A 24,574-nucleotide genomic window follows, 5' to 3' on the forward strand; every position below is an offset into this window, starting at 1 on the left:
AAAAAAAAAAACTTGTTGACCTATAGTGTTTGTAAAACACTGGATACTGGAGATATCTAAGATTTTTTGGTTCGTACCCACCAAAAACAGAACGAATACTAAGAGTTTCATAATCTAATAGGTCTATTACACATTATATTAACGCTAAGATAACGTAATTTTAATCATATTTATTATAATAATTATAATCAGGTGTCTATTCCAGAACCGAAACATGTTTGCGGAACAACGGAATTAGCTGATTTCAAAGAAAGAGATATTTTACCACTGTCCAAAGGTATACTAGTCCGAGTTTTTTTGTCTTTTTTTTTTATCAGTATATTTTTGCAACAAATCCGTGTGTCTTAAAATACCAATCTGATTTAAATTAAATTTGTGATTTCTGCACATGTGCTATAATAACCCTAGAACTATCTTAGATATAGTAAATTTGCATAGGTTATATCCTGGATAATTATCAATCAAAGTTATGTGCATTATATATAATCTATATTTATCCTGATTTACATTACAGGCCCTGAAGACAAACACAAATCAGTGAGGAAGTCTTTATTCTTTGCTGATTCAACTGTTTATCAAAGTCCCCCTGAAGGTATTGTTTAAAATGAATTTTAAAATTTAAAAAAAATAAAAGCTGAAAATAGACTTGAAATAAGTCAAAAACAATGTATCATTTTAATTGGTTTCATATGATTATACTGTCTTTTATTTTCCTATCACTGGCCAGTCCCCATGGTTACAAGTGAAAATGTTAGTATTATTGGTATTTATACATTTTACATCTAAGACAATTGAAGTCTAAAAGCATATACCAAATATACATAGTAAACATTTAATGCCCTGATTTACATTGCAGGTCCTGAAGATAAACACAGACCAGTGCATGCAAAGACATTTTCCTTTAGTGATGGGACTGTTCACCAAAGGACCCCTGAAGGTGTTGTATAGAATAAGTTAACAGATATGTTAAATACAATGTCTAAAACTTGGATTAATTAAATATATATTATATATGTTCATGATGAATTAAACCAATGTATCAGTTTTAATTGATATTTCATGTAATTTCTTTTTTTGTACTGTCAGGTCACTGTTCAATGTCTGTTATAGTGATAATCAAGTTATAACTAATATTAATTAATATTTTGATTATTGAATCTTCATGATGCCTAATTTCAATAATTAAATAACTAAAATGCTTAAATCTACATGTTGTTATCCAACTTATTTTGATATATTTAACAGGACAGTATAATTTAGCTTTTATCTGTATGAATATGTACATTTCCTGATTGACATTACAGGCCATGAAGACAAACACACGCCTGTGTCAAAGACATTTTCTTCTGTTGATGCAACTGTTCAACAAAGACTCTTAGAAGGTATTGCTTGTATTGTTTAGAATTTATTTTTAAAATAAGTTTAGAATATTGTCAAATTTGAAAATTTGAAAAATAATCATAACTCACAGCCATCATTATAATATAGCTGTAATAAAATTATGTATTGCTCTTCACCTGTGAAAAATATCATTACTCTTGAAATATATTTCAGGTATGTTATAAATTTCTATTTATTGGAAATTGTGTGATGCTACATGTATACTTATATCTGATGTAGTTATCTACAGGTGAGTGCTACAACAAGGTTTCATTTTGTATTATATGTATTTTACAGATTTACATCATGATAAAAAATTCAGTAACAATGTTCTGGGTCAAGGTGAAGGTGAGTCCTAAGAACTTGCATGCATATATTTCAGTTTTATATTCATTGACAAAAAGAATTTTGATTTTTTAAGGACTTGCACATCAAAATATCTTACTACACCGTATGTTATTACTAGTGATACCATCCCTTCCTTCATTCATTCATTTGATTTTCAAATGATGTGAAATTTATACCATATTAAAGTTTGAATTTTTCCCTATCTGATAAATGATATTATTGTATGGGTTTTATGGATTATAAGAACAAACAGGTACTCAAAAGACAGTAATCCAGACATTTACAGTACACTGGGGAACCCCCAACCACACATTTTTCACCTGTAGACATATTTCATTTTTTTTTTTTTTTTTTTTTGTAGGAGTGCATATTTTTTTGCAAGTCTAAGAAATCATGCTTATTCTCAGAAATAGGAAATATCTATTCCATATGTTAATTTCTTAAGAAAACAGCTGCAAACATTTTTATTAGGAACTTGGTTCAGTCAGGTGAAACAGCAGCTTATTGACTTATTTTCAGTTGTGCAAGTCCGAAAAAAAAGTTGATTTTCAATGTTTTCAATGTTTATTATACTAAATGTATTTCCATTATTTATAAGAAGGTTGACAGTGTTCAAGATTTTGTATTTGTTTACGAATGAAATTTTGCCTTTTTTTTTCCAGAGAGTTCCATGTTCAGAGTTCATGAGTTATTTAAAAAAGATGTATTTTCTGTTATTCTGTGTTCAGTATTGTCTCGGCTGTACCAGATCAAAGACTTTGTAAGTTTGTGTTTTTATCTTCTTTAAAAAATGCTGTAACAGTTGAAAAATCATGAGGGCCATACAGTATTAATTGTAAAACCATTATCATTTTAATTGATATGAACTTATATTCAATATTGGATTGTTGATTCTATGTTTTCCTGTGTTTTTTTTCTTGATTATAGTGATCAACTATATAAAAGAGTACAAATATCAATGGATTTCAATACTGAATTTATTAGGTTTTTTTTTTTAAATGTAGTTTGTACAATAAATGTTTTGTTTGGTTGCAAGATAGTTTATAATTGCTGTTTTGTTTATTCCTTGTAGGTGTCAGTCAATTACCCCAGTGGAAAGAAATCTGTTCTTGTTACTTCTCCTTCCCATAAAGTCATTTGTAAAGCCATGGTGGACAACAAAAGTGAAATGGAAAAGACTATCGTTGATATATTATGCAAGACAAATCCAATGGCTGTAGTTAAAGGTGTATCAAAACTAATTGAAGATGAATGCACCCATGTCTGCTATCGAGGTTCCGCCGCATGCTTACAAAACAAGAAATTTGAGCATTTCCAGAATTTTAATTGGAAGACTTTATATGATGATCTCCTCGATAGATGTCCTCATATCATGGCAATTATAACATCAACGGTACAGCGCCAACCTCCAAATATTGTTAGCAAACCATTTTTTCATGTTATGTTTTCAAGTGCTACAGTTTTACACGGAAGAAATCAAGAAATGTCAGTTCTCCATTACATGATAGCTTTCTTCCTTGCCCGCGGTGGATGTACTCAGCGAGTAAGTAATACTAGCACTGGACATGTATGAAAATTGAACATGATATGCTTAATCTTATAATGTGGGAATAGTCATATTGTTTTTTCAATCCTATAGTATATACCCCTTTGCCACATGTAAGCGCCTCTGGACGCCTTTACCCCCTTGCCACATGCAGAGACCTAGGTCTCTGCCACATATAAGCGCTTCTCGACGCCTCTGCATTATCTCCATGTAAGCGCTTCTCGACGCCTCTACGTTATCTCAATGTAAGCGCCTCTCGACGCCATGCCGGTTCGGTAAATTTAGACATGGAAAATCCCGTGATTGAGAGCGACACCTATCTGGAAATCCCTGATACTATTTTAAGAAGATATCAATGCATCGACCAATCAGATTTGTACACGTCATTCATACGAAAGTTTTTGAATAAATTAACCTAGAAAGTGTGAGTCATGAGTGTAGAAAAGTGTGACAACAACGAGGCGTGATGGCGGCTGTGGCTACGATTTTGCGCGACATTTTTGACGACGATGATGATAATTTAGAGTTCGATGGCTTTGGACCTGAATACATTTAGTCAGATATTGATCTTAACGATGTTCTAAATGAACTGTCAACAGATAACGAGTCCGAAAATGAGGACGAACGGCGACTAGTTGTACCGCCGCCATTAGGTAACGGTCACACTAAAATACGCCATAGGGAATTATACGCCATAGGTACGCCATAGGGGTTTTCCGCACGCCATAGCAAAATGTAACCGATATATACACAAAATAACTTGTTTTTTTCATTGATATACCTATTTTACAGGTTCTGATAAAGTTTCATTTCAAACAAATGTGTACTTTGTAAGAAAATCGGTCTTATTTGCGTAGTCAGTTTCAAGCACTATACGCCATACGTGTTTATGCACGCCATAGCAAAGTTCAAGGGTTGTTTCTGCAAAATCAAAGAATTTTTCACATTGTATATGTATTATACATGATATGTAAAAGTGTCATTAAATAAAAATGTGTATTTTGTATGAAAAACGATGATTTTGTCCATCACGTTTTCCGAGTCAATCCCAAGGGAAGTAACTCTTACACTTACAAAATGAACAACACAATATTTGACTCACTATGAAACACTGGCCTATTTATTTATGAAAACACAAATCATAATGTAATATATACAACATTTGTAAAACAATTTGTATTTAGTAATACAAATAACATAAACAAATATAAATTGTGATATAATCATATATTATTAGAAATGACCAGTTGCAATTAAATACTGAAAACTTATTTATTTTTTGTAGTAAAATAAAAATATTAATTTTTCAAATTCATGTTACTATCAAATCTACAAATGATATATTTAAAGAAATCATTATTGTACACATAGAATTATGATGCATGTGTATTTTCATTTTCAACAGATTAAATATTGAAACATATGACATACATTATAACAATATACATAATATATATCAAAACAGCTTCTATTTCAAAATGAATTACATAAATTTAATACAACCTTTTTATTTATTTTACAATGTCATAAATTTTCAAATCTAGCGAATAGTGACACACTTAAAGTATATGTTTTATAACATTGTCTCTTTTACCCATTATCAATAAATCAATCATTTTTAAGATTAAATGCTTGAAACATATTATAAATTACAAAGCGTAACATGACATAATAAAAGGTGTTTATCAATTTCAATCAATTATGCAAAAAATGGTCGTCTCAAAGCATGGAACTGGGTCCTGAGTCCTGAGTCGTTGAAATGCACTTGGTCACGGTCATAGTCCTCTGGAAAGTTAACTCTAATCTTGATGTATCTCGGTCTAGTCAGCAGTAGTCGATTTATCTTCTTCCGTTGTTTCTCAAAAGACGTCGCTGTCAGGCCTGGGGACTTGTCAAAGTTACCACGTCGCACAATCTCTGTAAAGTACACCTCCTGAATTCCAGCATGATGTAGGTCCACCTGCAGTGTCAGAAGTCTCTGGAAAATGTCGTTGGGGGATGATGTCGCTGAGATGTCATTTCCTCCTAGTTGGATGAGTACAACATCAGGGTTGTACTCTATCAGGTCTCTAAGTAGTTGTCTTGGAATCGAATCAGAACGCATGCCACCCTTCCCGAAGAATCTGACGGTGCCAGGAACCTGCATAAGAAACAATAGTATGAATAAGCATAATATTTCATATTAGTGAACAAGATTGAAAAATTAAATTCAAATACCAACTTTGACAGTTATTATTATTGTTTTTTTTTTTTTAATATTACTTGCATTTTGGGAATTATCCAACAAATAGAGTTTTTTGATATTTATTCTATTCTCAAACACATTTGCTATCATTATTTACCTTAAGATCACCATGACAATATCTCTCAAGACGAGTAACATAGCTGCTCCCAAATACTGCAAACTTGGCCATTGCTGGGTAATAGATGAGTATGAATGTTTCTTTGTAGGGGGAAGGTAATAGAATGAACAGAAATTGAAAAGGGTCTTATTTATACCATCTGACACAATGCAGGGACAGCTTAATTACCTTTAAAAACTTATTTTCTTTAATTGCTCATGGAATGTCCTGATTTTAAGTTCATTTATCAACATCCTTCATCAACCTGTTTATGAGTATCTATGTTTACACACTATTCAATGTGATGTAATTGTGAACACTTATTAGAAAATATTAATTCATTAAGTAAACAACACATTATTTGACCACTCTCATTAATAATGAAAAACACTGTTCACAAATTGTTTAATGGTTTGGGATTATGTGTATATGTGAACAGCATTGAATCACTAAGTTCATTAACACATGAATTAAGTATTTGGACTGATGTTAACTGTACAGGTAAAGGTAATGAAAAGTGTTCAGTATTCTTGTAACAACAAATACTAGTGTACCTTGATGATGGAAACATTGCTGCCAGTGGAAAAATTGTTACAATGTTATGAAACATGCATACTTTAAGTGTGTCACTATTTAATAAGTTGTATACATTAAAAGATTTTATGAAATCAATGGAAAAAAAAAAAAAAAAACACAAAATAAAATGTTGAAAATAAAACTTGTATTGTGTGATTCCTTTTGAAATTGAAGTTGTTTTAATACATGTATGATATTATGTGTAGTCAGAGACATATATACAGATGTATATATATATGTCTCTGGTGTAGTGTAATAATGTCTGTACAATACATGCTTCCATTTCAATTCAAAAATTATTTTATTATTCCAAATATATACAAATACATGTTCAATATACATACAATCAATAAACATAATTATATTAGAAATTTAAATGTTATTTATGTATATTATTATCATTTGTTAAGTTTTATTTTAAATATTTATATATATGAAATAATAGGATCAGACAAAAGGATTACCCTATATAAGTCTTTTCCATAGACCGGTTGCAGATAGGTATAATAATTATACATAGTCTAAACAGCACACCTTTCACACTCACTTACACACAATTTCATAAAGGGAAGACATGAAAAATAATGATGAGCAACATAATCATAATAGTTGAAATCTTTTAGTGCTCATTATATATAAGTAAACATGATTTAAGACATATAGATTAATATCTTCCATGCTTCCATCTTTCATCTTCTGAAAATTTCAGAATATTTTCTGTATTAAATTACATAATTTATATATATATATAATATATATATCATTTCAGAGATGTCAACATATATCTTTGGTTTCATATATATACCAATTAATAGTGTCCTTCTAATCATTTTGCAAGAGTTACTTCCCTTGAAATCGACCTGAAATTGCGATAGACAAAAACATCAATTTTCTTACAAAATACACATTTTTATTTCACGAATATTTACTAAATCATGTATAATACACATACAATGTGAAACATTCATTGATTTTGCAGAAACAACCCTTGAACTTTGCTATGGCGTGCATAAACACGTATGGCGTACTGTAGAGGATCTAGTAGTGTAAAGTGCTTGAAACTGACTACGCAAATAAGACCGATTTTCTTACAAAGTACACATTTTTATTTCATGAATCTTTACTAAATCATGTATAATACACATACAATGTGAAAAATTCTTTGATTTTGCAGAAACAACCCTTGAACTTTGCTATGGCGTGCATAAACACGTATGGCGTATACAGTAAGGACCGTAGCTTTTAATACGTTTACCCTTTCCCCCGCGATTTATGGTGACGAGTGTACATGGAGAAATAATCACCGTGTTTCCTGGTGATAGACCAATTATGCCGATCGATCACCGGGGTTAAATCATCAAAGATCGCGGTGACCAAGCGTGCCGCGGTGAACCTCCGCGATCGAGACACTGAGGACCACAGAGGATCACAGAGGATCAGCAGGACTCATCGGTGCCGACTCATGCGATAAAATTTACCTGTAATATGAATCGGTATGGAGTAATTACATGTATATAACTGACACCCATCAACGCTATGATCGATGTGACCAGGGACGTACGGTATAACCATTTGCCATTGGTTTTAATTGTTTCCATCTCTTATAAATGCCGTAGAATTAAACATCAGTTTTACTTAGCCTGAAAATATGATGATTTTTTTTTTGCCACTAGTCGTAGTCTAGAGGGGACATAAATAATGTCTAGTATATTTAGATATACACGTATAAAGAACTGTAAAAATTCCGCTGTGTGTCGCTGACAGGTAAAAGAAAGTAGATTTGATGGAAGTTATTTCTTGAGTAGTAGATCTAAGAATCACTGTGTGATGATCATTTATCATTTCAAACAACTTTAATCCAAGTAAGGATATAATTTGCATACATTTCTGGTGTAGGGCCAGAACGCACTAGCCTACTATATGAAAACATTGAATGTGCCGTCACCGTTTGGTGTCGCTAAGATATAAGGTGTAAATACAATAAAACCGGTGTGAAATCGCACGTATCTTACCAATATGGATAAATGAGATATTTATTTACCCCAGATCACCCATTTAGTCCCACCTAGGTGTTTTATTCCGTCAGTATAGACCCTTGCTTTACGCTAGTCAAAATTTCACGCTGGTGACCTGCCATTTTGTAAGTGACAGTACGACTAACAACCCGAATCGGAACGCAATGGACCGAAAAGACCATATATAATTTATTGTGTTTTTCTTCTAAAGTAGTTTGAATCAAGAAAACTAAGCTTATTATTTCACAAAACCTGTTATATTAAATTCAAAAATTCATAATTTCTTAATTATAAGCGGTAAAATCTATAGAAATAAAAGTTGTATCATCGCACATGGTTAGGTAATTAGGCCGACCGCGACCTACAATGTATAGTTAGCAACATGGCGTCGAATCCAGAATGAAATATTGACTAGCGTAAAGCGAGGGTCTATAAGGACTGAATAAAACACCTAGATGGGACTAAATGGGTATACTGGGGTAAATAACTATCTCATTTATCCATATATGTAAGTGTTATGTCATTCCCGATTTTATTGTCAGCTGTCGGAGAATTCCACGTTTTCATATCGTAGTGTGCCAGACGAGGCCAATAGAAACTCTGGCTAATTCCACATATGAAACTGATCAAAAGTGGGAATAACACTAATTATGTGTAATGATACTGGTTGCATAGTCAAAAACCTGCAATATATCGTATCTTAGGGCATCCATATAATATGGGTGTTAAATGTACCGGCAGTTTCATGTCTTCACATTAATATCATGTCACTGAGTATTTTTTTTTTCACTCTGGCCTATTTTATGGTTACTGTTTCTATCAAAAATGTGATTTCAATGATTTTTATAAAATCTTAATACTTGTACGAATTTCATCGGTTAGATTGACAAGTCACCTTATACAAAGCAGATGACACTGAAGTTCGTCACACCTCAGTGAGCATTGTTGCTGTCAATCAAACGCCGCGGAAAGGCTTTGCGCGTATTTCATTGGTTGATAAGAATGATTGACAAGTCATTCTCCGTGCACAGGTAAGATTTACAAGACAGTTACGAAATGTCTTGTTATTACTATGCATCAATCTTTTACAGATAAATATATTTTCAAATAAATGATAACTATTCTTTTAAAGTTTTGCTATCAGAAAGTTAGTTTTATCACGTTTATGACCATAACGAGTTAAATACATGTATATCAATCCATAATTTTACCATCGATCATTGGAATTGTGGAAGTTATTTAATTCATGTTACGGTGTTTGTCGGTGTTTGTTTGTATTTGAGTACGGCAATAAGATGCATGTTAAAAGCACACGATTTGTAAATGATCTCCATTTCGATAGTGATACTTCACGCATACGAAAGTCAGTACATGGTATTACATCAACAGTTTCTTTGGTATTTTTGATAATAAACATTATATTTATTTAACATTATTTAAGAAGACAGTACGGTGGTTTTTAGAAGATAAAAAACATATTTGCTGATTATTTCATGTGATAACAATAAAATTTCAACGTATATTTTTTTCTGAAGCGTGTGATTTAAATATTAAGCTGTTAAAGCATTTCTTTATTTTAGAATCCATGTGACACAATCAAATGTTTTTTCCAAAGACTATATTGCTAGAGATCATATATATTTATGAATATATATGAATTACATCAATTGTATTTGACATGTATTTTGAAAGTTCATTGCATTATCTAAAAACATTTTCTAATAAAATATTTAACATAAAATGTGGGTTTTTTTTTAGTCATACATGTATATAAAACTTTAGTCATTTCAGTATATATCACAAGTGGTACATGTACAGAGTTAAAGTTCTTGGTGTTCAAATGCTGACGTGGTGAAACTCGGTGTTAAAGTGTACCAAGAACAAAAAAACGATATTCAAACATGTTATTTTTTGTAAAAACCAATGAATGATGTCGCGAACCACATCAAAATCGGTTGGCCGAGTGCCGAGATAAAATCTAAGCATTATATTCTATACAAAACCCGCTTCAAGTCATGAAGAACACTTAATTCAGAAAGTAATATATTATAAGCATCATGATCTACAATAGACTAAATCTCTCACGTATGAATACCAGTGTTGGAGCCTGCAACAAACTTCTACATATACAGATTTTATCCCGAGGGTATTTTACATGTCATGGTCTCGGGGATAACGGACGATTACATTCTTGAGAAAGATATAATTTTTATATGATCGTTGTCAGTGAAATTAAATAAAAGTGATTCGCAACAATTATAATATAATTGATACTTTATGTACAGGTACATAGTATAGGTTCTTACTAAAACCATCATTTTCGCTCCGTTTTTTATATATATATAGAAAACATACAATTTAGTTCATCGTGATTAATCATAATTAATACTAAAACTTATTAACTCGCAATAATTTTCGTGTATGAATTTTTCAAATTTTATTTATTTATTTTTTATTATCATTAAAAATTTTTTTTTGTTATTGTGTCATTATTGTGAAGTGATCGAGATCATTGTGGTTTTACTTTCCATTCGTGTGTCACAAGTCATATCTTCACTTAAAACAGGACTTTAGAAGATTAGAAACATGTTCGGAGAATTACGAATTGAGTGGCTTAGTATAACCGCTAAACAATTACCAAGTGTGAAATTATGGTCCACAAGCTCGTCACACCTGTCACTGCACTACAGGTGTCTGGTGTTCTAATCGGCACACGCCGATAATTCTTGTGAGTTCTCGCGTTTGGTTTCTATGTACTTCAAAAAAGTTCCGAAGATATACTTTTACATGTTGTACGTAAATTGAGCTTGAATTTTATTAAGAATTGCGTGTTACTATAGGGAAGGCATTTTTAAGTTGTTGAAATCAAACATATTATTTTTGGAATTCAGTGGGTTTCGTTTTCCTTTCAAGCGAAAAAAATGTATCTTAAAGGTTTGTCTATAGAATGATTAACCTAAGTTACCTCATTCATAAACCCACGTTGTTGAAAATTTACTCTATGAATCTTTCCGAAAATCACAAATAACGGTATCTTCAAGTGTATTTGCAACATATCTATTGCTGTTTTGGCTAATAAAAATTCCAATTTTTTAACTTTTATTTCACATCGTGTATGAATTGTATTTTAAATTTCTATTACTAGAAGTATTATAACCGAAATCAATATTGGTATGTAACAACCCGGAAATGCCCTCATAATAAAGGCTATATGATGTAAGTCGTTGTAAACGACCCATTATTCAAATGCCATACATGTTACAGCGACCCGTTAAAATAGAAAATTATTCAAATTTTACATGTTATATACGACCTGTTATATTAGAAAATGAGTAAGATGATACACGTTGTATTTGGCCCGGTATAATAGAAAATTAATAAGATGTTACATGTTGTATATGGCACGTTATAATAGAAAATTATATGCCCCTGGTTTCGGTAACATTTGTTATTAACTAACTCACAAATATAAGTCAAAAAGTTTATTCAGTACTTTCATTATTGTTGTCTCATTCGCATTAATTGCAGGCACGTGTTCACGTTTGTTTCTATATATATTTCCTATATGACGGCTCTGATCCCATTAAACCTCTGACGTCACAGGTCAGAGGTCACCGAAACGTAGTCAACGGCTCTGGGTTCGAGAAAAATCGCAATTACTCTAAAACTAAAGTCGCTGTGAAAGTCGACCTTTCAGCATTTTTAGTTTCATCCTAAATCACATTTAAACTTGAAATAGCAAATCGTTACGGGTACACTTTAAGACCACCACGTAATTAAGTCAATTACGCTATGAAGGCTATTTTCACTCCATTCAATTTCATCTCATCTTAAATTGTCCTTATTTGTATTAATTACGAAAGAAATGCATTAAATCTCATAATTGTATGAAAACCTAGCATGTTCAAATTAATAGAGCTGTTAACAAGAAATAATAGAAGTTATATCTCAAATCTTGCTAAATATATTAAATTTGCAAGGAAGAGAAAATTAGAATGGCTTAATAACCAATAATTATGTATAGTCATATAATGTTTCTCATACATATGTTGTATTACTTTTATTAGTAGTTGAATTGTCTGTATGTGCAATTCCAGCACAAATCTATGATAGGATATTGTTTATGATGTAAATAGTAAATTAATTGTTATATACATGCATATAATCACATATCACTATGTGTAAGGGTATATATGTATACAATAAAAGATCCGGATTTTACAACTTACCATCAGTCCATGTTTTTTTTATGATTTTTACGTACCAGAAACCCCAAGCTATCTATTTAAAAGTACGGGACACTAGCGAGAACTACCCAAGATGTCCGATAATTATTAAACCCGTATTCACTTAACAATGTGACGCTTACATAATTAATTAAGTATCAGACGACTATTGACTAATTTGTGTGTAATCAACCCAGTTCTTGTGATCACTGCTTAATACGTAAATGTGTATGTAATTAATAGCATGCATCTTTCAATGAGTTTCACGTAACGGTGTTACAAGCCGATATCCGTGTTTACCCAATACAAGTGTTCATGATGTTAATTACCGATCATAAATTTATTACATGTATTTGAGATTGATTAATTATCGTATCACGCACTGTATGTTTGTGCATAAATTCTTGCTAACTACGAAATAGCAATATGTGTTCCTATAAAAGTTGCCGTCTGTAAAATAACTATCATAGATATTGTACGTCAAGTTGATAAAAGCAAGACCAGGCTATACTATAAAATCCTTTAATACTGTAACATTTAGGTCGTAGAGAAAAAGCAATGTACCGTTATAAAAACAAAAGCTACACATTGTAACACAGGTAAACACCCGGGGCTATGACCTAGCAGCGGTCGCTATGACTACGCACAGTGTCAAGTGATAGTCTGTACAGCTGTCGACACGGGTGACTTGCCCCGACATTTTTTTCTCCTCGTGGTGAAGAAATCGTCCGGATTATTGAGGGAAATTTACTAATGAAAAGTACGCTCCGTTCCCAAAATGGGCTTCCGGAATCGGAATCCAAATTTCCGGACTCGTGAGTACAAATAACGTTACGGAAATCCGTTCCCGTGCATTTCCGTCCGGACTGTGAGTTGTCCGGACTATCGGCGTCCGGATTATCGCGGGTCCACTGTACACGTGTTGTAGTTTAAGTTAAAACATATTTTATTGATATACAGAAATGACAAAGGGATTAGTCAGCAAATTTTACCAACTTATAAACGACTTCTCCCGTAAAATTAACAAAACAATGAATAATAACATAGTCACATGATGGTACAAAATACAAGAATATTCAATTCAAAAATGTGATAAAGAAGAGAGTATAAAAAATTGAGCATTTTGGATTAAGTTGCTTTTGAATGATACGTGTTGTATATGTATAGACGAGTGAACAGGCACACGTATTCATACATGTGTGTGTATTGGATGAAGATATAGTAAATATACATACATGATGTATACTTGGTATTTACAATCTGAAAACTTTTTGTCCGTACCTCGAATAAAGAACTTTAACCTCGTCTTCGGTATTTTTTAGTGTGTCTTATTTAAATATCACAGACATGTACATAAATTAACCGACCATAGGATCTTTCTCCCAGTATTTTTTTTCTTTCTATGCATATTATTCTCGGTTTTGATTTTCCTGAAAAGTTTGACATTTTGTGTTCCTAAATGGTTACTTTAACTGCTTGATAATACCGCTGAAAAAATGGCGTTTGATACCTGAAATTAGCTGCAGACAATTACACAACTATCAAATTATTAGGAACATGTGTGAATTTAGTTGTGTACTCGTCACCGTTTATCACAGGTACGTTGCAAGGTTCCTTTGAACTGCAGTCAGAAAACTTTAGATCACAGTCCTACCACAGGCGCTAACAGATTAAACATACCACTGTCATATCAAACAAAAATTGAAAGTAATATTTTCTATGCAAGCGCCTGTGGGCTCACATGAGGGTACGTTATAAATATAAATGAAAATATCTGAATGCGTACCACTCTTATATTGTGAATGACGATGTGGCTAGCAACAACTAAGTTTTATGCCACATGATATATATGTTTTAGCAGAGACATATAATATGTCTTTGGTTTTAGTAACGACATATTATGTTTATGTTCGATAACACAGTATTTTATGTAGCAAATAAATGACCACGACAATGGTACACAGATGAAGATACGGCCGGAGACAGATGTCTGCTTATTGTAATGTTCAAGTCAACAATGTGTCTGATTTTAATGCGTTAATTGAACGAAATATGGTAATAAATAAATAATCACATGCACCCTAATTAAATTGCACTGCGGTCGGTACTGACGATCTGCGGTGTCTGATTTTTGCCGAGTCTCTACGAGTTTGCTATTGTACAGGTAACTGTCTTCTGATTAAATATATCAATCAATGTACATGTACGGTAACAAGCGAATCTATATGTCTGTTTATAGCCTTTACATTAATTTCATTAACGTGCAGTGACATCAGCAAACGATTAAAACTTCGACGATGTCCTTTGTAAAAATCATCTAGACATGTCAATCACACATGTGGCAACAAATCTGAGAGTATGTGGGCGGAGCTATAGTAGGCTGTGCCTGGTTATGGTGTGTCATCAGGTAAACTGTCCACCCCATTCGATGCAGGTATCCCAGCAATCTATTGTCTAATTAATTCTCTATGTACGTTAATGATTTTGAGTCTTTTTTCATCTCTAAATGCAACAGCAAATATGATTTTGAAGAGTTAAGTTTATTTCTTATGTTATATGCTGATGATTTAGTCCTGTTTTCGGAATCTGTCGAAGGTCTACAGAACCTACTAGATAACCTGGACGATTATTGCTCACAATGGAAATTAACTGTGAATAGTGAAAAAACAAAAGTTGTGGTTTTCCGTAAAGGCGGTAAAATTCGAAATAATGAATCGTGGACTTACCACGGGAAAAAACTTGATAGTGTTGACGAATTTTTTTACCTTGGTGTAAACCTTAGATACAACAATAAATTCACGAATTTACAAAAAAAATTGGCGGACCAAGGACGTAAAGCCATGTTTGCTTTATTTTCTAAATGTTCAAATATGAGTTTAAATTGTAAAACCATGTTGAGTTTGTTTGATACTTATGTAAGTAGTATTCTGTTTTATGCATGTGAAGTGTGGGGCTCGACCAAAGGACCAGATATTGAAAATGTACATGTTCTTTTTTGTAAGAAATTACTTAAGGTTAAAAAATCAACAAATAATGTAACAGTTTACTGGGAACTTGGTCGTTTGCCCTTAGAATATACACGCAGATATAGAATTATTAAATATTGGTTCAAACTACTCGACACAAAAAACTGTATTTTGAATACTGCATATGATTTTTTATTAAGTAAAAACACTGGTTTATGTTTTAATTGGGTACACGGTGTAAAGGAGTTATTATGCTCTTTAGGTTTCGGCGAAATATGGTTTTGTCAATCACCAAATAACTCTGAAACTATTTTACCTTGTATACGACAAAGAATTTTTGACCAAGCCCAACAGTATTTGAGAGATGCATTAGAAAAGTCCTCGAAATGTGTTTTATATAAACATATTGTGGATAATTTTTCTATTCAGTTTTATTTAACTAAGTATATACCTATGAAATTCAGAATATGTTTATCAAAACTACGCATGTCTGCGCATTCCTTAGCAATCGAAACTGGCCGCTTTAACAATATTGATCGAATTTTGAGACACTGTTTAATTTGTAAATCAACGATTGAGATAGAAGATGAATACCATTTTGTATTAATATGTAATAAGTATACCAATTTAAGAAGACGCCTCATTAAGAAATACTATTGGCAAAAGCCTTCAATGTACAAATTAATACAGTTATTAAGTGTACAAAATATCAAAGAATTAAGTCGCTTAGGCAAATTTATATTTGAAGCAAACAAAATCCGATCTTTATATCTTTAATCCGTACTCCACTTTGTATTTGTACTGTAGCATTGCTGTTCTATGCCATTATCATGTATTGTTTTGTTTATACTATGTACTTATGGGCCGTATGGCCTACAGTCAATAAAGAAATTGAATTGAAATTGAATTAATTCTCTGTAAAAAAAGTCTTACGCTAGGATTTATGAGAGTGTCGCCCAAAACATAAGGGTATAATTTCACAATATTTAGTTTATATTTACTTAAATAATTACGGTAGCTGTTATCCCGTGTATTTGTTATTAATTATTGAGATAATACACGAACACTAATTGTTGCGATTTAAAACGTGTAATTTCATTTATTTATTTTAAAAAAAAATCCTACGGTAAGATGTGAGATACAGGTAGTAGACATGGACCAACTACAGCCTAACATCCTTCTGGATAACAACATATACTCCCCTCAGGTAAAAAAAACCATAGGGGTCCGATGGGGTCATTGCGAAACAGGTATACTCTCTATTGTAATTAAGATATGTGATTGACAGGTGTTAACAGTTGGTGAAAACATTTCTATAACGGTAATTACACGGCATGTAATTGTTCTGTGTATAGAGAATTAATCTATATCGCTTTCACTAACTTCAATTATGATTATATTACGCGATATAGAGATTTTTTTCTAGAAAATAATGATACACCATTTATAACTCATTTATAAGTATGACCGTTTAATAGATCATTCAGTTTGATTTCATTTGGTTTTAAACGGTAACGATTTGGAATATATGATTTCCTAGCGAATTTTCAATGATTGCGGTAAAACAAAACCACGATAATGATATAATATATCTATTATATACTCTTCTCCGACATTCTCTTCACAGAAGGTAAATATTTTCTTCTGGAACTCCTTTGTTACCTACCAGTTCAATGGACAATTTCAAATTACATGATCTATCATCAGGCTTCGTTGGACGTAAAATAGACTGGTCTGTAGATAGAGAAAGGACGAAATAGTTCACATTGTTTGGACGTTAGGTCTTTATCGTAATGGTGACGTCTGTATTGTTAGTACGTTATTTTGTTTTGCTTCCAAAATAAAAGGGACGGGAAAGATTCCCATGTTATGCTTATAATTAATTGAAATATGTTAAAATGTATTTTATAGATTTCTTTATTACATACACCAATGTATTGTTTTCTCACAATAAAGAGGGCACATCAGACTATACATACACATCATTCTGTAGTCTATGTATTTCAAACAATATTTATTTGACAATTTCCATTTAACAATATACACAACATTTATAGTATACACACATAGATTCCAATCATGCATGTAATAGAAAAAAAGAGACCTCGCATAATGATTTTGCTGTGACAATTTGGCTGTTAATGAAATAATGAAGTTGATTAACTACTATATATATAGTTTGGAAAATATGAGCATGGATTTCTATATCTACAGGTAATTTGAATGCACCCAAGTGTATGTCTATGCTATTAGCCACCCCGGAATCGTCCCTGTAAACTGCAAGTAGCATATATATCAACATAAATAATGATAGTAAGAAAACACACAACGTCTTTAAGTCGTGTATTTAAACTACGAAATGTTTAAATAATTGTACAGTCTATGTATGAAACCCGCTACAAAAAGTCAGACGAAATAATTATAAGCTATAGTATTCAGGATAAAATTTGGTTTTCTTCAAACAATTACGAAACCAAAAACATACATTATGTCCCCGCGAGGACAAGTAATGATCTTATCAATGTTTATCGTCTTCTCATCCGTCACAGGTCGTACACGTATATGGATCAATTTCTCAAACAGACATCTTACTAGCTATATACTTCAGATATATGTGATGACTAAATTATGCAATTAAGGACTTTGCTAGATCACGTAAAAATAAGTCCGAGATCTTTCACTAAATAACGAGCCCCTTATGTGGCCTCTCCGAGGTCATGGCATCTGAGGTCATGCACAAAGCGCCATCTATAAACAGGTCAGCTAAATCAGTAGTGATTAAATGCATAGGCCTATATACAAGTATTGAATTGCAGATCATTTAAACCACATCATTTATCAACAGCAGCAATTGAGACGTTAAGGGAATTTCGTAGACTCACTATACGGTATCCAGATGTTTTTTTTTATTTAGTTATACCCATGATCGTCACGGAGAACCGTATCACTTCGAATTCGAGTCTTACATTAGGGATAGGACACTTGCATGTAAGTCACAAAATCTACCAATCGTCTCGACTGCTAGCGGTAAAAAAATCGGTACACGTACAACGATAAGGGTCGATAATGGTCAACTGAGAGCCACACCACCACAGGTAAAACCGAGGGCTGAATGTAATCGTGGCCCTCCGGGGCTGCATCATCAGGATTCGCGGCGGACAAATTGCTTTGATGTTTCGCGGAGAAACGATCACCGCGGATTTTGATGAACACATTACCACCGGGGATCGCGATGACGCCGTTTTCATGATCCCTGATAGGGATTTAGGGTGATCGGTCGCTGTGATTTACCCCTTGAATAGAAAATCAAACGCCGGCACATGGTGACTTTGTGTTCATTCCTACGGTCTGCACTGTAGTGCTTGAAACTGACTACGCAAATAAGACCGATTTTCTTACAAAGTACACATTTGTTTGAAATGAAACTTTATCAGAACCTGTAAAATAGGTATATCAATGAAAAAAAACAAGTTATTTTGTGTATATATCGGTTACATTTTGCTATGGCGTGCGAAAAACTCCTATGGCGTATATTTCCCTATGGCGTATTTTAGTGTGGCCCTTAGGTAATGTTGACCGAGATTTTTCGCCGATCACAGTAAATGATTTTGTTAGGGAAACGGGGCCAGTACTTCCAGAAACCTTTGATGTTGATACTGCAAGTCCCATTGATTATTTCTACCCTTTCTTCAATGAGAATCAGTTTTCCACCATAGCTCGACACACTAATAACTACGCTCGCTGGCATTTGAAAAACGAAGGTAGATTTGACCCAAAATGGTCGGATACACATTCCTTCGTCGCGACATCGGATATAAAATATTCTAGGCTTAAGCCTGAACTGTTGAAATATTCTTGTGAAAACTTTGAAAATTCAGTTTGTTTCATTTGGGAGTTAATGTTGAATCATTTCATGTACAGGAATTCAATGAATTAGCCTATAAATTACATTGTCAAAATATTTTGAAATTTTTCTGTTCTGTTTGTATACAGCTGATTTCGTGGTTATGTGTTGTTGGTTTTATAAAGAAAATAGCACAGAATTAAAATTTAAGAAATTCTGAACATAATTGTAACTTACTAAAAATGTCTAAAACAACTATTTCACTTTCAAAATTAGGTTTAGAAAAATTAATCAAAACAAAGCTTAATTTCTCAAAAACTGCCATTGAGATGGTGTATGTATATTTCAGTCAGCGAAATAATGTTGCATTGCAACAATGTATCTTTGCACTATTGGCACAGAGTGCTGAAGTGTTATAACCTGCATGTGGCAAAGGGGTATCTTTATTGATTAAAGAAAGTGTCAGTGCCCTATAAGTTACTATTGACCAACTTTCAAGGTCATTGGAGACTCGGTGTCAAAATATATATAATCATTTAGCATATATATAATGAATAGCCTAGGTAAATTATACATTTTGTAATGTATCTTTGTATATATACAAAATGTACATGTACATGTATATATCTCATCTTAGACCATGGAATCACTTTGCAAGGCTGGAATATGCATCCATCCCAAAACACTGCACAACAAACTGGCAGGGTGGAAAGACAAGTTAGATGAAGAACTCAAGGCTCTAAAGGTATTGTACATTTATTGTCCACTTGGTGGCACGCACTCAAGGGAGATATGATGTTTTATTTCCCTGGCTCGTGATGAGTTACATATTTTCACTATTCACTTTTAGAGGTGGCTTAAGAAGCTTTACAAAAACTGAATTTCATGGCCCTTGGGTATCCCCTGGGGAGGGGTATTTTTACCATAGTTTATGTAAGTGAAATAACATATTTGAGCACCTTTTCTTGAGTTGCAATTAGAAATATTCAAAATTGGTAAGAATTAACAATACATCTGTAGGATGGCAGTTTTGGCCCTGTCTGACCCCCTTTGGATGGCATCTGGTAGACCTGTCAAATGTTGTTCAGTTAGCAAAGCTTTTCAAGGGCGTTAATGGGCCCCATTTCAAATTTTCTTCCCAAAATGAGACAAAAAAGCCCCATCCCAAACCAATGAGAAAAGCCCTGGGAGGTAGTCACCAGATACTACATGGAGACCCTGCCTCAAAATGGCCATGGTTATTGACAGGGTGATAAATCGATCAATATATCTGATTATGAACTATACAGGTGCATTGATTTATGAATTCAAAAGTTGTTTATTTGTAGATCAAATGGACAGACAATGAGTCTTCACATAAATATCAGCTTGTTGGTGACAATTGGGATAAGGATATTCTCCCATCCTATCGCACTACAGATCGGAAAACACAGAGCCTCCACCTATTCCAAATGTATGCCATTGTTGACAGATTTTCTCCGACAAGTCCAGTGGGGTCAAATGGATTTGAAAATAACCTAGTATACATTCCTTCTGTCCAAGAACAGAAGCAACTACTGAATGAGCTTACATTCATATTTGCAACAGCCATCATCAGAAACATCCCTGATGTATCAAAGTATTTGGATAACACATACCCACAGCATTTGGACCATAAACATAGTAAATATGCAGGAATTAAAACAACACAGGTACATGTTTTTTTTAAAGCCCTGATAGAGTCAATGAGCTTATAAATGTCATAGTGCAGCATCTGTGTGTCCGTCAACCAGCAAAATTTCATTTAGATTACTGCTAATCCTGAACACACAAAAAATAACTTTGATAAAATGGTCAAAACATTGATTGAGAAAGGAAATTTGATGTTGTATACATGTACAATGCATCTCCCCTAAAGTTGGGGAGGTGTATGGGGTCCACATCAGGAACCTGATAGCAAATTCTTTAAACTCGATCCTTTATTCAGAAAAAAAATCAGTGTAATATAATGGTAACTGAATTGAGAGTATTTTCACATGTGTCGAATTTGTTAAAAATAATATCTCATTAACCATGTTCACTAGAGGAGAGTATGATATTGAACACAGTTATATGTTAATTCACAAGAACTGGAGATTTCCAGAAAGTGGTTAAATGTCATTTCTAGCTTCTTTTACTCTTTTCATTAACCGATGCATACACATTCCAAAAATTATTAATACAATGTAAAGTTGTAAAGTTTTCATATGTTATTATTATTATTGTTTTGCAGTATCCACTTGGACTCTATGACACAAATGAGAACAAGACTGATGAAGTGATCCGTCTCCTGAAAACTCTAACTGATCTATATGTCCCAGTAAGGAATGAAGAGGTCATTGATGCGGTTTTCTTTGGAGATAAACTTTATTGATTAAAAAACAGTTGAGTTTATTAATGTTTTGATTTTATAAATAGTAACACTTTCATTACATGAAAAAAAAACAATAAATAATGTATCGGTAGGACATAAAAGGAGTAGTTAAGAGATAAATTTTACTTTTATTGAGAGAAGCATGTATGTTTAGGTGTATGTCAGCTCACATAAAAATATAAACACATCTAGGTGGGGCCCAATAGGGGAAATAGAGGCAATTTCTTTAAATTGATATTAGTCATAAAATAAGTTATTGGTGGATTTGAACCTAATTCAGTCGGAAGCATCCTGGAGGAAAGAGTAACTGATTTGGTATAGTGACTCTATGGGGCCAGAGGGGCGAGGCCCAGTAGGGGAAATGGCTACTAGGCATACTTTCATATTTTCAGGTGATCGTTTGACTGATGAGCGGGTTCAGTGTGCACAAGTTGCACTTAAAGACCCGCAAACATCAAAAGGGAGACTGGAGGGATTTATTTCCAAATCTGAAGACTTTCATCGGCTGATGAATTTTCTTGAAGTGAGTAGTGTATATAACTTGTCTAAAGAATGTCGTACAATATCTTTGTATCTAAGTCTAACAGCTTCCTTTATTAACTTGTCTATCTATCGATCTGTCTGTCAGTCTACAGATAAAAATTGTCCTGAAAACTCCTTCTGAACTAGTGAACTGAACCAATTGCAATAAAACTCTACGTACACAGCAATGTTAGGCAAGGTCAATTTGCAGTGTGTTTAAAAAAAAAATGTAATACATATCCATGAGCGTAAATGGTAGGATGGGATAGGGTGGTATTAGTTAGCCATTATCTGCAAATATAACAATATCCTTCATTTCTTTAAGTGTATTATTTTAATCACCTCAGATTCAGTGTTATCTTTTTCTATTTCAATTAATGTAAATCTATTTTCAGGCAATTTTTAAGTTGACATACAGTACCGACTTGGCAGGTGACCCTTGCACAGTACACTACTACAGAAACCTTCTTGGTCACAGAAGTGTAAAGGGCAAGGTAAAGAACTCATATAGAGCATACAAGTTGTTGTACTACACAATTTTAGATGCCATATGTGGAGTGCTGTTCATGGACAGTCTGGGATCTGCGGACATGGACAACCTGCGACTACCAGATCTTTCCAAGATGAAACCAGCCGACAGAATAAAATTGCTAAATGACAAGTGTCAAGAGTTGGTCCATCAATGGTTTTTCGAAAATACAGATGACATATGTGAGGAAATGAGACAAGTTTTGGAGAATCCTCAGCATCAGGAGAACTATTGGACAGCAAATCACAATAATGGTCGATTCAAGTGTCATCATTGTGATAAAGATTACAAAAGAGTCAGTTCTTTAAAATCACACGAATCTCAAAAACACGGAGTGTCACTGACCAGACAGAAGAAAGGGGAAACAAAGAAAGATGAGTTACAAGATTATTTACTGATGCTCTTTAAACTGGTGATGCTTCATAGAAATTTTGACAGTGGTGTAGACATGGGGGATGGTGGGAGGTGTGTGCGTTCTGCAAAATATGAGCTGCCAACTTACCACAAAACACATAAAGTTAAATATGCCATTAGCTCTATCCATACAACAGCAATGGCATCCGGTCTACTCAGTCCAGATCAGGAAGAGAGGTTCATTGCTAACCGGTTTGTAAACCTTCAAGGTGGCAAAAACAACAACATTGCCCTTGATGAGTATATTGAAATGCTCAACCGGGACAGCAAGGCATCATGCACTGGTCACAAGACCAAGGAAAGTATTTTGAAACACTCAAGAGAGTTTCCTTTGCTAGTACAGTTGACCAATCAGTTTGAAGAAGAGAGTCAATTTGGACACAGGCAAGGCTTCCATCACCTGCCATCTTATTCCAATGATGTTAAGAAGGTTGTTGAGGACTTGGTGTCTCATAATGTTTTGGTGAGGGATAATAGTAGGAAGCTTAGTAAGAAGCTGCCAGGTTTAGATAGAAACCCATTTCTACATTGTTCTCGGGACCTTTCAACAATGCTTCATCGACACAGACCGTGGTCTCCTTTTGGACGCCTGAGAGACAGTAAATTTTAAGTATGGTTTTAACTAGCCTCTAAAGTGTTTAAGTTACCTTTTAGATAAACTTGTGTGCATTATGATTCACTTATTCATGAAGTTTAACAAGAATAGAGGCAGTACATCAGACAAAGGTCTAATCTTTACTAATACTATATCCATTTTAAACACATGGTTCATGACATTTATGTGATATTTTAATTGTGAATCTTGGATTTATGTCCATGTAATTTTACTATCATTGGTATTTTGAAACTGGATTTAGTGACAGATATACATGTATCACATTCTATCACAATAGATTAAATCTTTGAGTGTGTCCATTGTTGGTAAGTCCTGCACGTGTGTGGTACAAAAAGGAAAATCTAAAGCTCAGGATCTTTCAACTCTACCAACTCTAGCAAATCATCATCATCAAAATACATGTATGATATATCTTCAGCATCGGACTCATCTGAATGACCATCATCTACAATGTTGCCTGAAAACAACATCTCCAATTGGAGTAAAGTACAACTATCACATTGACAGCTGTCCTGACACACATCACAGCAAGAACAGTCACGGGCACTAGAATTGGCGGCTTCTTTTTCAAGTTCATTTTCCCGAAGAAATGACTCTAACATTTGAATTCGTCTACATTTTTTATTTCGATAAAGTCTTTTAATGTCAGAGTCACATTGACCAAGTTGATGTGGGTTATAGAGCAATAAAGCAACAGCCTTTTCACCATCGCTTCCTGTGCGTCCAGTTTCCTGAAGTAAATCAATCATGGAATGTGGAGGACCAAATAAGATAACACTGGACAGGCCCTTGAAGTCAACCCCCTTACCCAGAGCATTTGTAGAAACCATGATCCTCAATGGACTCTGCTGCTCTCTT

At 33.5% G+C, this 24,574-nt stretch overlaps 2 protein-coding genes across 2 annotated transcripts; one reads left to right on the plus strand and one right to left on the minus strand.

Moving 5' to 3' along the window:
* Positions 1-24,574, plus strand: LOC117319619. Its single transcript, XM_033874390.1, has 12 exons — positions 1-277; positions 515-592; positions 857-937; positions 1,305-1,382; positions 1,678-1,728; positions 2,391-2,488; positions 2,801-3,271; positions 19,881-19,988; positions 20,572-20,934; positions 21,495-21,619; positions 22,026-22,158; positions 22,553-24,574. The coding sequence occupies exons 6-12, from the start codon at positions 2,399-2,401 to the stop codon at positions 23,708-23,710; spliced, it is 2,448 nt and encodes an 815-aa protein (XP_033730281.1). The 5' UTR covers positions 1-277; positions 515-592; positions 857-937; positions 1,305-1,382; positions 1,678-1,728; positions 2,391-2,398; the 3' UTR covers positions 23,711-24,574.
* On the minus strand, positions 4,872-6,304 carry LOC117319617. Its single transcript, XM_033874388.1, has 2 exons — positions 5,617-6,304; positions 4,872-5,414 (listed from the first exon to the last, which is right to left on the minus strand). Exons 1-2 carry the CDS (start codon positions 5,686-5,688, stop codon positions 4,974-4,976), a joined length of 513 nt encoding a protein of 170 aa, XP_033730279.1. The 5' UTR covers positions 5,689-6,304; the 3' UTR covers positions 4,872-4,973.

The sequence above is a fragment of the Pecten maximus genome, unplaced genomic scaffold (assembly GCF_902652985.1).
Source record: "Pecten maximus unplaced genomic scaffold, xPecMax1.1, whole genome shotgun sequence".
Classification (NCBI taxonomy): Eukaryota; Metazoa; Mollusca; class Bivalvia; order Pectinida; family Pectinidae; genus Pecten; species Pecten maximus.

What these genes read in the sequence shown, in the direction of transcription:
- LOC117319619 (XM_033874390.1), top strand. Translation starts at nt 2,399, where the DNA reads ATGTTCAGAGTTCATGAGTTATTTAAAAAAGATGTATTTTCTGTTATT. An exon ending in TGTACCAGATCAAAGACTTT is followed by an intron (nt 2,489 to 2,800) that starts GTAAGTTTGTGT and finishes TATTCCTTGTAG; the next exon opens with GTGTCAGTCAATTACCCCAG. An exon ending in CAGGAATTAAAACAACACAG is followed by an intron (nt 20,935 to 21,494) that starts GTACATGTTTTT and finishes ATTGTTTTGCAG; the next exon opens with TATCCACTTGGACTCTATGA.
- LOC117319617 (XM_033874388.1), bottom strand. Translation starts at nt 5,688, where the DNA reads ATGGCCAAGTTTGCAGTATTTGGGAGCAGCTATGTTACTCGTCTTGAG. An exon ending in ATTGTCATGGTGATCTTAAG is followed by an intron (nt 5,415 to 5,616) that starts GTAAATAATGAT and finishes TTTCTTATGCAG; the next exon opens with GTTCCTGGCACCGTCAGATT.